General features: G+C 45.9%; 1 protein-coding gene across 1 annotated transcript in view; it reads right to left on the reverse strand.

Moving 5' to 3' along the window:
• Positions 1 to 1,758: 1,758 nt before the first annotated feature.
• The window catches only part of crip2 (cysteine-rich protein 2), a 14,977-nt gene continuing 4,877 nt past the window's right edge, over positions 1,759 to 11,858 (reverse strand). The window contains exons 2-8 of the mRNA XM_019890487.1: positions 7,598 to 7,692; positions 5,420 to 5,477; positions 5,192 to 5,326; positions 4,055 to 4,123; positions 3,676 to 3,770; positions 2,973 to 3,030; positions 1,759 to 2,556 (exon numbers count right to left, since the gene is read on the reverse strand). Coding sequence (XP_019746046.1) covers positions 2,507 to 2,556; positions 2,973 to 3,030; positions 3,676 to 3,770; positions 4,055 to 4,123; positions 5,192 to 5,326; positions 5,420 to 5,477; positions 7,598 to 7,692 — 560 coding nt within the window. The 3' untranslated portion in view covers positions 1,759 to 2,506. The remainder of the gene's footprint in view (positions 2,557 to 2,972; positions 3,031 to 3,675; positions 3,771 to 4,054; positions 4,124 to 5,191; positions 5,327 to 5,419; positions 5,478 to 7,597; positions 7,693 to 11,858) is intronic.

Consider the following 11,858-nt stretch of genomic DNA (forward strand, 5'->3'; position numbering starts at 1 on the left):
AAATAAATCAAACAATGAAAACAAAGACAGTAGAAAGCACAGTTACACATGGAGCAAAAATAACTAAATAAAAAAAAAAAAAAAATCATACAACAACAAATGAATCAAACAATGAAAACAAAGACAGTAGAAAGCACACAAAACAGTCAAATTAAAAATCAAGTCTCATCCTGAGTCAACAGACAAAGAATACAAATAAGTTTTAAGACGAGTTTTAAAGATGGACAGCGAGGGGGGCTTGTCGAACATTAAGAGGAAGGTCATTCCAAAGATAGCATTCTGGACCAACTGGAGTCACTTAATGGAGGATTTGCCCCGACAAATTGTTCAGCAAGATGAAAAATCTGAAATGATATCCAATGTTATTGAGTGATATGAAATGATGGAATGATTTTGAACAGAATGGAAGCATGTGGAACGATTCACCGTTATTGAATGATAAAGCGGCAAAGGTGAAGATGACGACAGTAGAATGGAGTTAGCCCACTCTTGCACTTTGGCACCAAAGAAGCTTTTCCACACCAAAGACTCACCTGACAGACAAGATGGCCTCCACGGTGGCGACCAGGAAGTGGAAAAATGTCCTGCTGATACACCCAGGAAGTGATGTCACAGGCAGCAAGTGGCATCAAATCCTTCAACAGAAATGTGCAAATGGGCAACAGTTTGACACACTTAAAAAAAAAAAAACAACAACAAAAAAACCCAGCTTTTTAAAAAAATCAATTTGAAGTCAAATTTTGCCCATAATTGATGGTTTGGTGCTACCATAGAATCCACTGTTTTGTATCCAAGCAACCTAGCTTGGAAAAAAATGTTGCAGACTGTTGGAATGAATTTCAACTTTTTTAAAACTCAAAATTAACAACCGGTGGCCAAACCGTTTTCAACGCTGACATTGGATCGAAGTCATGCAGTCAAGGCGCGGCCTGCCATCCAAAAATGTTAACCTGTCACATTCTCGCATTATGGCCCAAAAAGGAGCGACGGAGGACACGCCTCAGACGACATAGAATCAAATATGTAACATGAATTCCCCCACCCCCCCCAAAAAAAAATGCATGGAAAAATATTGCAATAAAGATATGTATTTTAACTCATTCACTCCCAAAGTCACTTTTATATGACTCTCCTGACTCTGCACATTCAATCCCAGGTACTTATTTATATATTTTTTTCATTTCTTTTAAAGAGTTAGGGTAAAAAAGAGTCTGCAAATGGTTGGGAGTCGTGAATTGAAGCATTGCATTGAACACCATCGTTGGCAGCCATTTTATTGGAAATGTTTACAAGGAGCTGCCGTTATAACGAACGGTTGTGTCCCGCCCAGGTCCGTTGTGACTCAGAGCAGTTGCTCCACCTAATGGCGATGTTGGCAAATTACACTTCAATTAATTATTGTATTAAAAAAAAGAAATCTTAGTATTTTATAAAAAGCTATAAAAAATACCTAAAATCTATTTATGGTCGTAAATAAATGAAATCATATAATTTCACTGAATGGGCCTGCCTGGTTTGATGTGAATCTTTTTTTACAGAAAAATAATTGAATGTTAAATAACAGAAGTATAAACGCCAATTGCAATTAAATGACATAAGATTAGCTCAAATGACAAACATCTCAAACATGCTAAATCTGACAGAAATACCATTTAGTTACACACACACACACTCTCTCTCTATTTATTAGATTGTAAATACATATAGCTAAAATGATTGTCACACATTAGCTTTGAATGAAAGAAATACACTTGAGACTGTGCATGTAGTGTGGCTTTATTTCATCTTATAAACAACAGACACCACATTTTGTCAAGAACAGAAACAGCTGGAGCCTACCATGAAAACATTAACAATAATAAAACATGTTTCCGCCTTACGGCGAGTGCCAAATGAATGCAATGCTAAACTAACAACAGCAACACAAGGCAGTGTCTATGCAAACCAAACACTTTGTCGTCTAACAGCCCGATTCTGAACGTGTTGAAATGACAGGAATACAATTTATTGCCCCCTACTGGCTAACCTCGGAAACGAACACCGAGAACTGGCCACCGGCCAATCGCAGGGCGGAGATGGAGCATCAAGCGTACACATTTCAGGACGCTTTTGGAGACTCCGAATGAAGCTCACCTAACATAAGATAACCACGGCGCAGTAACAGTCAAGTTTATCATGTCGTCAGGCTGTCAAAACTATTAAATATGGCATTGAAGAAAAAAAAACCAAAAAACAATAGCTTCAAATGGCAATGTAACAATCTCCCGTCTTTTCCGTCCCTCAAACCACTGGAATTCACTGTGCTCACGAATTTTTTTTCTTTCGAAGTAATGACCATGTAAAACCACTTGGTCATGAGAAACTGAACTTTTTTTTTTTTTTTTTTGCAAAAACAGCTGCTCGGAACAGCTCGGAATTTCTTGAAAAGGAGAAGACGAGGAACATGTTGTCAGGAGGAGGGGACGAGGGAGCAGCGGGGGTCCCGGCGGGATAAAGGAAAGCCGAATCACTGGGTGGGATCGTAGATGTAGCTTCCTACGCCGCCCGTGTTGACGCCTGGAGAAGGAAGAAGCACAAAAGGGCCACGAGTTGGGGGAGGCTCACTTGCATTACGGGCGCTGGAGTGCACGGGTAGGGAAAGTATGGCACAAAGGAAGGGATTGGAGGAGCGGGGGGCATATATAGTGGTGGTGCTCTCACACACACGCACACACTCGTAAAAATACATGTTCTAATTAAAATGAACTATTGTCCATATTTGACATATTCAAAAACGTGTTTACCACATCCATGAATGAGCTGGCTCACTCTTCAGTTTTAAAAATCAAATGTGGTCCTTGAGTACAAAAGTTTGCCCACCCCTCGTGTAATGTGTGTGTGTGCGTGTGCGCGCACGGATTTGTGCGCAAGACATTCAGGGCGCCGTGTAGCTGATGATATTTGGCGGATCAACGGCATCTCCTAGCGGTTACCTTTGGGCCCGAAGAGGACGGCGTAGCATGGCTTGTGGCAGTAAGGCTGGCCATCGTGCTGGAAAATGATTAAAAAAACAAAAAACAAACTCACAATATATTTACACTTGGTGAAGCAGCATGTGGTATTAGGGGTGACAGCAACCAAAGCAGCTTAATCATAACTGTAGCATGACTCCGAAAGCAGGTGAATTGTAATGGTCGTCCTGACCGTAGCATAGTGACAAAAGTGGCTCAGTTGTAGCAGCAGAGCTGCAGGGAATATTGCAAAGTTGTACGAGTAGTATAGCAACAAAAGTGGCTAATTTCTTGCAGTAGAAAAATCGACAAAAGTAGTCAAGTTGTTTGGGTAGCTTAGCCATGAAAGTACCAAAGTCTCAGTGGTCCTGCATCAAATGTTGCTAAGTTATGGCGGTAGGAGAGCAACAGAAGCAGCCAAGTCCTAGCACTAGCATAGCAACAAACTGGTTTAATTGCGGTTGTACCATCGCGATGAACGAAGCTAAGTTATCGTGGCAGTAGCATTGTGAGCTAAGTTGTAGGAATAACATAGCAACAAAAGTGGCTAAATCACAGTGGTAGCATAGCAACAATAGTGGCTATGTTGTAGCGGTAGCATAGTAACGAAAGCGGGATGCGCGTCTCTTCTCCCAGCTACTCAGAACAATCCGTGAAGGGACTGAATCATCTTGCCAGCGGTTACCTCGGCGTGGCTGCCAGCAGATAAAGTCTTGCTGCACCTTTCACAGCGCAGGCAGGGGCGATGCCAGTCTTTGCCCAGTGACGTCACCTTTTCGGCTACACACCACAACAACAACAACACACAACAATGAATGTTGAAGTCTCCCACTCAATTTTGACCAAGTCGGTATCTTGAATTCAACTTTTGAATTCAACTTTTCAGTCAAGGCAACACTGTCCAGTCACATCACACTCAATTTTGACCAAGTCGGTACAACTTTTCAGTCAAGGCAACACTGTCCAGTCACATTCTCAATCTTGCAGTCTTTGTTTACAGTTTGTTTGTTGTCCATTGCCGCCTCAATGACAGTCTGCATAAACCCCGTGAGGAGCCTACTCACCAAAATACACCTTCTTGTTACATCTGGGACACATGTTGGCCTCGCCGGAAAAAGTGGTGACGCCTCCAGCTGTGTACACGCACATGCACGCACGCACGCACGCACGCACGCACACACACACTTGTTAAAAAGAAATGTTCGCACTAAGGTAAGTGTCAGTGTTTGACTTGGCTCGGCAGGACTTTAAACCACTCAGCTGGGTGTCCTCGGGTCACCATGGCAACAACAAAGGCAGAAATATTCTCGGTATTACAAGCTAGGGGCACACACAGGCACACATTTGTGGAAAGTATGTTTAATTTTTGTCGTTTTCCAAAACATTTTTACGTTAATGGGTCTGATACGAAATAAAAATCAGAGTGAAATGAATCTATTTTACAGATGATGTACATTACGCATTACCTCGCGCAATAAGTGTTCCATTTGTCCACGAAAACAAAGAAAGAGTAAAATAAGCAAGTTTATGTTAAAAAAAGATTTCATGAAATAACTGGTTGATTAACTACAGTTATTCATTCATTTTCCCATCCGCTTTTCTCCTCACGCGCCGTCTTCGGGCAGTAGGCGGGGGACACCCTGAACCGGTTGCCAGCCAACCGCAGGGCACACGGAGACGAACAACTCACACTCACAGCTAGGGACAATTTGGAGTGTTCCATTATAAACCGCCATGCATGTTTTTGGAATGTGGGAGGAAACCGGAGTACCCGGAGAAATCGTAACAACAGTTATATTCATTCTATGACATTTTTAAAAAGTGACAATGAAATCATTTTTTTTCACGTTACATCCGCATGTCCGCGTCAACTTTTTCATCTGACATCGCCCAGTTGCCCTATTTAAAAATCGAATGTGGATGTTGACTCCCCAAGTTTGCGCACCCTATCCAAGATCATATTTCTCTGCTTAGTGCTGCCCTTCGACCTGCAGGGGGTGCCACAGAACCATGAGACAACACGCTCTTCATTCATGTGTGCAAAGCACTTGAGATAAAACGAGCACGGTTGCAAATTCGTTGCGCTTGCCTTGAAACGCTCGTCTACTGGCATGACACAAAGACACTTTTGCCGCCTCTCAACACTGAGTCAGCGAGCCGGTCGCACGGAAGCGTAACTGTGCCGTCTGAATTTGAATTACCTTTGGAGGGCGCCTTGGCGGCGAATGTCTTCTTCTCCTCGGCCTGACCGGGGGCGTCGTCCCCGACGGCGGGCGGCGCGTTGCTGCCGGTTGGCGCGTCGTACACATAGGAACCGGCGCCGCCGATGTTCACGCCTGCAAATCGTTAAAAATGATGCTGAACTGCAAAGCTTCATTTCGGATGGAAAAAAAAAAAAAAAGAAACTCAAATCACATCATGTACTGCACCTTTGGGCCCGAAGAGGGCGGCGTAGCACGGCTTGTGGCAGTAGGGCCTTCCGTCATGCTGAAAGGAGAAAGAAGAAGACGTATGGGAGACATGACAGTGAACTCCCGTTATTCTGGGGAAAACGTCCCGCACCCATATTAGGTGAAACTTTGCCGTATAAAAACACATTTTTAATTACATCTTATACCTTAGAACACACAAAAAAAAAAGTAATTATAAGGTGAATTGCAGATTTGTGCGATATAGCAGGGAGCCAGTCTCCCGAATGAATGCATCGCAAGTTACTTTGTAGGACTTGATTAAAAATCAAATGTATGTGTGCCTCTTTCCAAAAAGGGCCACCCTTTTCCGTTTGCCCGATGAAGTCATCGCCACCCGTCCGGCCAACACATAACATGTCAAGTGACTGTTTCCACTTGAAGCCTGAACGGCCTGTTGCATGCCGGGAATGCGGCGGTCACTCACAGGAGAATGTGACCAAGGGCCCCTCCGAAGGTGGCCGGGGGGGGGGAGCGAGGGGAGCAGTGGTCCGGAGCTTAATGACCATAGATGAGGAGAAAGTGGCGGCGGTGTCAAGCTTCCGGGCCGTACTACCCATGATGCTCTCTGCTCGGGCCACATGACCTCATGCAACTTTTGGGTATATTCCCTCCCAAACTCTCCCTGTATTTCTGATCAAAAGCGACGCCGACTTTGAGAAAGAAGAGTAGCTGGTGGAAAAGATTTCAATGTCAGTGTGGGAAGTTGACGGCTGGGAAGCGAGTGGGCTGCGCTGGTGATGGATATAGCAAGAACCAGCGGCAGACCCGCGCCAAAAATGAAGCCGTGTGTGTGTGCGCGCGCGCGCGCGTGATGTCCTGAGAAAGTCATCAGTAGGGTAGTAAAAATCCAGACCTTCACTGATCACATCAAAGAGAAGCAAGGAGCGGACTGCTTGTAACATGGACGGTCCAGTGAGAACTTATGACAGGCGTAGCGTAATCATGGCTTGACTGATCGGGAAGGACTTCTGGCGACTGCGCGGAATCGATTTCATCGCTCTTGAGGCGAGAAGAGAAGCAAAATGGAGTCAAATGTGTCGTCGGCTTCCCTCTCAGCGAGTTTGGCGTCCAGAGAAAAACATGACGCAGGGAACCACTCACAAACATCGCTTGGCTGGTGACCATTCAGGCCAAGGACGAGTCCGGATTTTGTTACCATAACAACCATGCAGCGAGCGAATATTTTTAGATTCTTCTTTTTTTTTTTTTGCCTCCAGGAAATTTGGTTGAATAACGTCTTCAAGTTGGAGTATAGCAGTTTGAATTCCTGAAGTCACATCTTCTCCTGCCTGCGAAAGGAGGAGCCCCGTCTCCGATTGCCTGAAACTTGCCACAAGTGCTCAATCTGTGTTTATTTGGAAAATTTCACAAAGGGGGCAACCACTTGTCACATGTGGCTCGTGAAATATTCCCTAAACCGTGGAGACAGAAATACACCGAAAGGCGCAAACAGCTGCGTTTTTTCAGTTTTTTGTTTAGTTCTCCTGACAAAATAATAATAATAATAACAATAATAACAATAATAATAATAATAAAAAGAAATATGGTGAGGGTTTCCTCTATCTCCGTTCTCAAACTACTTCATGGGTACTTTCACGGACAGAAATTTGGAGAATAAAAGCGAAGGGGGAGGGGGGAGTGGGTGGGTACTGTAATCATGCAGAGATTAAACAGACAGCATCCTTTTGAGGTCTGTCAGGGAAATGGCTTTCGGCGCTGAGTGCACGTCCTCGCTCGCTACACACTCCGCAGCACGGTGGGAGAAGGTTCCGTTCACACCCACGTGACACATTCTGATGCGGTCGACGGCGGAAAACTGCGGAAACCGCGCAGTATCGAACACATCGGCCCCACAGCCAAAAAAAGGATCTCGCAACAGCTATGAACGCGAATAACGTCTGGTGAAGGAGGTCATGCGCCAGCGTCGGTTAAAGGTGACCTGCTTTTGTGTATTTGATTTGTTTTAATACTTTTTTTTGCGAAAGTGAAACTGATAGGATGCTTATGGTGCAGTCTACACTAACGCATAAAAATATAACATGAATAAACACGCACACAGACCCCCCCCCTCCCCACACCTCGATTGTTTACTATCCCGGTTGTGTTGCGTTGCCCCTCAAACGTCACCAAACTGACCTCAGCGTGTCCGCCGGCATTGAGCAGCTTGTTGCATCGGTCGCACTTGAGGCACAACTTGTGCCAATCCTTGCCCAGCGACGACACCTTCTCGGCTGCGCGGGGGGGGGACACACAAACAAGGACACAAAGCGTGAGTGGCACCAACGCAAGCGCAAAAGAGTCAACAAGGGGCTTTCTTTGTTCTCGGGGACGAGAATGACGAAGTTGTCGTCGGGCCAAGCCGGCGATGACTGGGAATGCCTGTGAACGAGACAGGATGCTACGATGATGTCATCGCGGGACAGACACACAGCTACGTGGTCCCATTCCAGCTGGAAAAAGGGCAACACCCCCCAAGTCTAACCCAGATCCTTTGTGTAACCCCCCGCACCCCCGCTGTGACCCCCCCCCACCCTGTTTACAGTTCACCCATCCTGCTCGATGGTGATGTGCTTGATGTACGCACGTTCCAATCAATTTTGCCCTGTGAAATGAATTGAAATGGCAATATATCTCGCCGCCACATTTTCAATTAAATAAAAAAAATAATAATGGCGTCATGCTCTATTAAAAACATACAACAGTTTCTTGCAAGGGTTCAAGTTTTGTTTTTTTTATGCCCCCCGAAGAAACGGCTGGGAGTGCATTGGTGAGTGTGGCTCGCCTTGCCCATATTCAAGAGCGTTATTGAGAGTATCTTGATTGCTTTGATTTGTTTGTATTATTATGAAGAACCCCCCCCTCCCCAAAAAAAAGGAAGAACTTATATTTGCTATAAACTATCTTAAAGAAAACAGCTGTAGATTTTTGAGGCTTGCTGGTTTCAGGAAATCTGACCAAAGCAAATTTTCCTGTTCTACTGGCAGATCATTTTTCTTAAATTTGGTAATCCTCAATTGATGATCCCCCCCCCCCAAAAATTTTGAAAGTCAATCTTTTTCAGCGACTCCTCATTCCTGCCCCTCGTTTTGTTTTTGCACTTCCTGAGTGACCACCCCCCTCAACCAAGGGACCTAATAATACACATTCCAATAAAGTCTGTTCGCACACAATGGTGCCCCAAGGAACCGTGCCGGGGCCACAGAGGAAAAGCCTTCTCTTATCACGGTGGGACACAAATAACCGGATACTGGAGTGGGCTTCCGACCAAAAACCCCCCTCCTCCTCTCCCTACCGACAAATATCCCATCAAATTCCTGCGATGAAAACGTTTCCGTGCAAGTAACCAAAGCAAACATGGGAAAGTCAAACGCTGAAGTCCAGGCAGTGTGGGTTGACTGCTAACGTGATTAGCTAGTCTTGCGATGGGCTAGCTGTTTTGTTGGGTTTTGTTTTTCCTCGCACCTTCACTTGTTGTCGTGAGCCGCTTATGCCAGACTCAACCAGCGACACAGCTGAGTCACAGACTTGAACACAGGCAGTGAACAAACTCCAGTCAGCAACGCACAAATATTCATCTAACAGATACTCATCTTTACGTCACTGATTTCTATGATTTCTTTTTACGCGCAGCACATTGGTTAGCCCGTCTTCTTTACAGTTCTACGGTTCGGGGTTTGAATCTTCTTCGAGTCTGGAGTCTCTTGGAGGAGGAGGCCCCCCCCCCCCCACCCCAATCGCCTTCGCGTGACTTTTACCGTTTTTGGCGTCATGAAGAAAACGATCAACGAACACTCCCGAGGTTTTAAACCAGCATTTTGATTAATCCCCCGCACAAATCTGAGGACACCTTTCACCATCCAGACACCTCGCTCTCCGGTTTAAAAATAGATCCACCCGCCCCCGGGCCAGCATGCACCGATGTGCACTTCAGAGAATGAAAAGTGCATCGTTAAAACAAACAAACAAACAAAAAACATGTCACTTTAACAGCTCAGTGTTGTTGTTATTGTGAGTAAGGTTGCGAGTGGGGGGAGGTGGATCAGCGTGTGTGGCCTAGATGATGTTTCTAACCTACCCACCCCCAATGAAGCCGGATTGCAATCCTCATTATCCGCGCGAACGAGATGTCAAGGATTCATCTGGACGGTTACCGCAACAACACATCAACGGGATCTTCAATACTGGGGGAGCGGGGGGGGGGGGTGTCCTTGGTTACCGGATTAGTTGCCAGACTTCCTGTATAACATTGGAATGTTTTGTATTTCTGGCCTTCAAAGGGAATATATACATTTTTACTTCAGGTATGACAACCGGGTTAGTGATCTTTGGCAAACGGCATCATAAAACAAGGACCCTTGGATAAAATGACAACAACAGAAGTGATTTCCTTCGAACTTTGTAGAGGGGTAGGGAATGGGCCAAAGAACAGTCATTCAGTTTTGGTGCAGCTCCACTTTCATCGGGGCTCATTCATAATCATGTAAGGCTCCATGGATGATTGTGACGGTACGTCACAATCATATCAGGGATTTCATTTGGCCAAGTGTGTTCGTTTTAATGGCCCAGATGGCCGAAGGCGTTTGCTCCAACCGCCGGGAACCTTCTCGGAGATCAGAAGAACCGTCTGTGTGATATCATTTGTTCCTGCGTCAAGCAGCAGACGAGGAAAACTGCGACACCCACGAATCGGATAGAGCATTGAGTACGAAAACGGGGCGTGAGTGGAATAGCCCCCTCCTCCAACGACTTAATTGCACTTGATTTTCTTGGGAGTGAACCGAGAATCAACCCGAGTCCGACAAAAGGGGTTGTCCGTCCTCTCGAAAGTCACAACACCCCGGGGTGCCATTTTTTTCCTTTTACACACAGCGGATATCCCAGAATGCAGCGTGGCAGGAATGTCCCAACAATCTATAAATTGACCGCGGCGATTCGGGCGCGGAGGGGGTGGGATGTTAATGGGTTTGACAGAGGCAGGAAGTCCATGCTGAGCTACAGTCGGAATCATAATATTTTGTCCTCTTCATGATCGGTCGCATCGCATGGCGGCTGAGTGGACTCGATTTCCCCTCTGGTGCTGGCGACCCATCTGCTCAGTCACGTTTTCCTCATGCCAAAAAGGGGCAGCTGCGTCCCTGCGTGAGGTTCTTTTCACGATCGGGCAGGTCCAAACATGAGGAGGAAAAGTGCCGCAGCGCCCCTGGAATTTTTGGTACAAAGGAAGATTGTCTTCTCGGCTACGATGCTGACAATCGATTTACCGCTTAGGCAAAAAGTGACAGGCAAAGTTATAATTAATAATTAATACATTTGCCTCCCGCGAATTAGCACGGTGCCTGCATGAATTTATTTCAGGTTCAATCAGATCCAGAGGGAAGGATATTTTCATTGACTAAACTTTGACAAAAAAGGAGAACGAGTAAGCATTTTGTGGTTTCAGTTTAGCGTAAAAAAAAAAAAAAAAAAAACAGCAGCGCAGCGTGGAACAGCTAAATCAATTTCTTCTGGGTCACTGTGAGCGTACAGTGGGCCCAAGCCATGGCATGCTTTTTGGAAAAAAAAAAAAAAAAAAGGCCTCTCTCCCACTTTCTCTCGCTCGCTCTGCAGCTGATGCAACCTCGTGGCAAAACTCCGCTCTGGAGGTCGCTTGTCGCCTCGGTGAAAGCGCGAGGTTCCCCGGGCAAGCGAACCGCCCCTCCCATCAAAGTCGCCATCCCTCTGCGGATAAAAAGAGGCCGACCTCATGAATTCTTCCGTCTGACGTAAATGGGCTGTCGTTAACTCGCATCCTGTCTGTGTTGGTCAAAGAAAGCCGCCGGGCAAAACAGCAGCCCTGCCTCGGTGACTCCTTTCTCCCAGTTGCACGCACGCACGCACGCACGCTTCGGTTTCTAAGGAACACAACGACATGTTGAGAAGAACTTTTATTTTTCGAGTCTGCGACCCCAAAAATTGCAGCAAGCCACGTAGTGAATAGAATGAGGTTGCCCAGCTGAGTCAGCGCGGCATTTACCGCTGCATTTTGCCTGTAGACCACATTGTGTCAAAGTCAAGGCCACATTGCAGCAAGCCACGTCGTGAATAGAATGAGGTTGCCCAGCTGAGTCAGCGTGGCATTTACCGCTGCATTTTTTTTTTCAACTTTGAAACCCAGCTTGCGGTGCCTGTAGACCACATGGTGTCAAAGTCAAGGCCCGGGGGCCAGATCTGGCCCGCCACGTCATTTTATCTGGCCCGCGAAAGCAAATCATCGGTGTCAACTTTCATGATCCTTGCTTAAATCTGGACTGAAATCTCAAATTCATTCATTCATTTTCAGATCTGCTTATCCTCACAAGGGTCGCGGGGGGTACTGGAGCCTATCCCAGCTGTCTTCGGGCAGTAGGCAGGGGACACC

Source organism: Hippocampus comes, unplaced genomic scaffold (genome assembly GCF_001891065.2).
Source record: "Hippocampus comes isolate QL1 unplaced genomic scaffold, H_comes_QL1_v1.1 scaffold168, whole genome shotgun sequence".
NCBI lineage: Eukaryota > Metazoa > Chordata > Actinopteri > Syngnathiformes > Syngnathidae > Hippocampus > Hippocampus comes.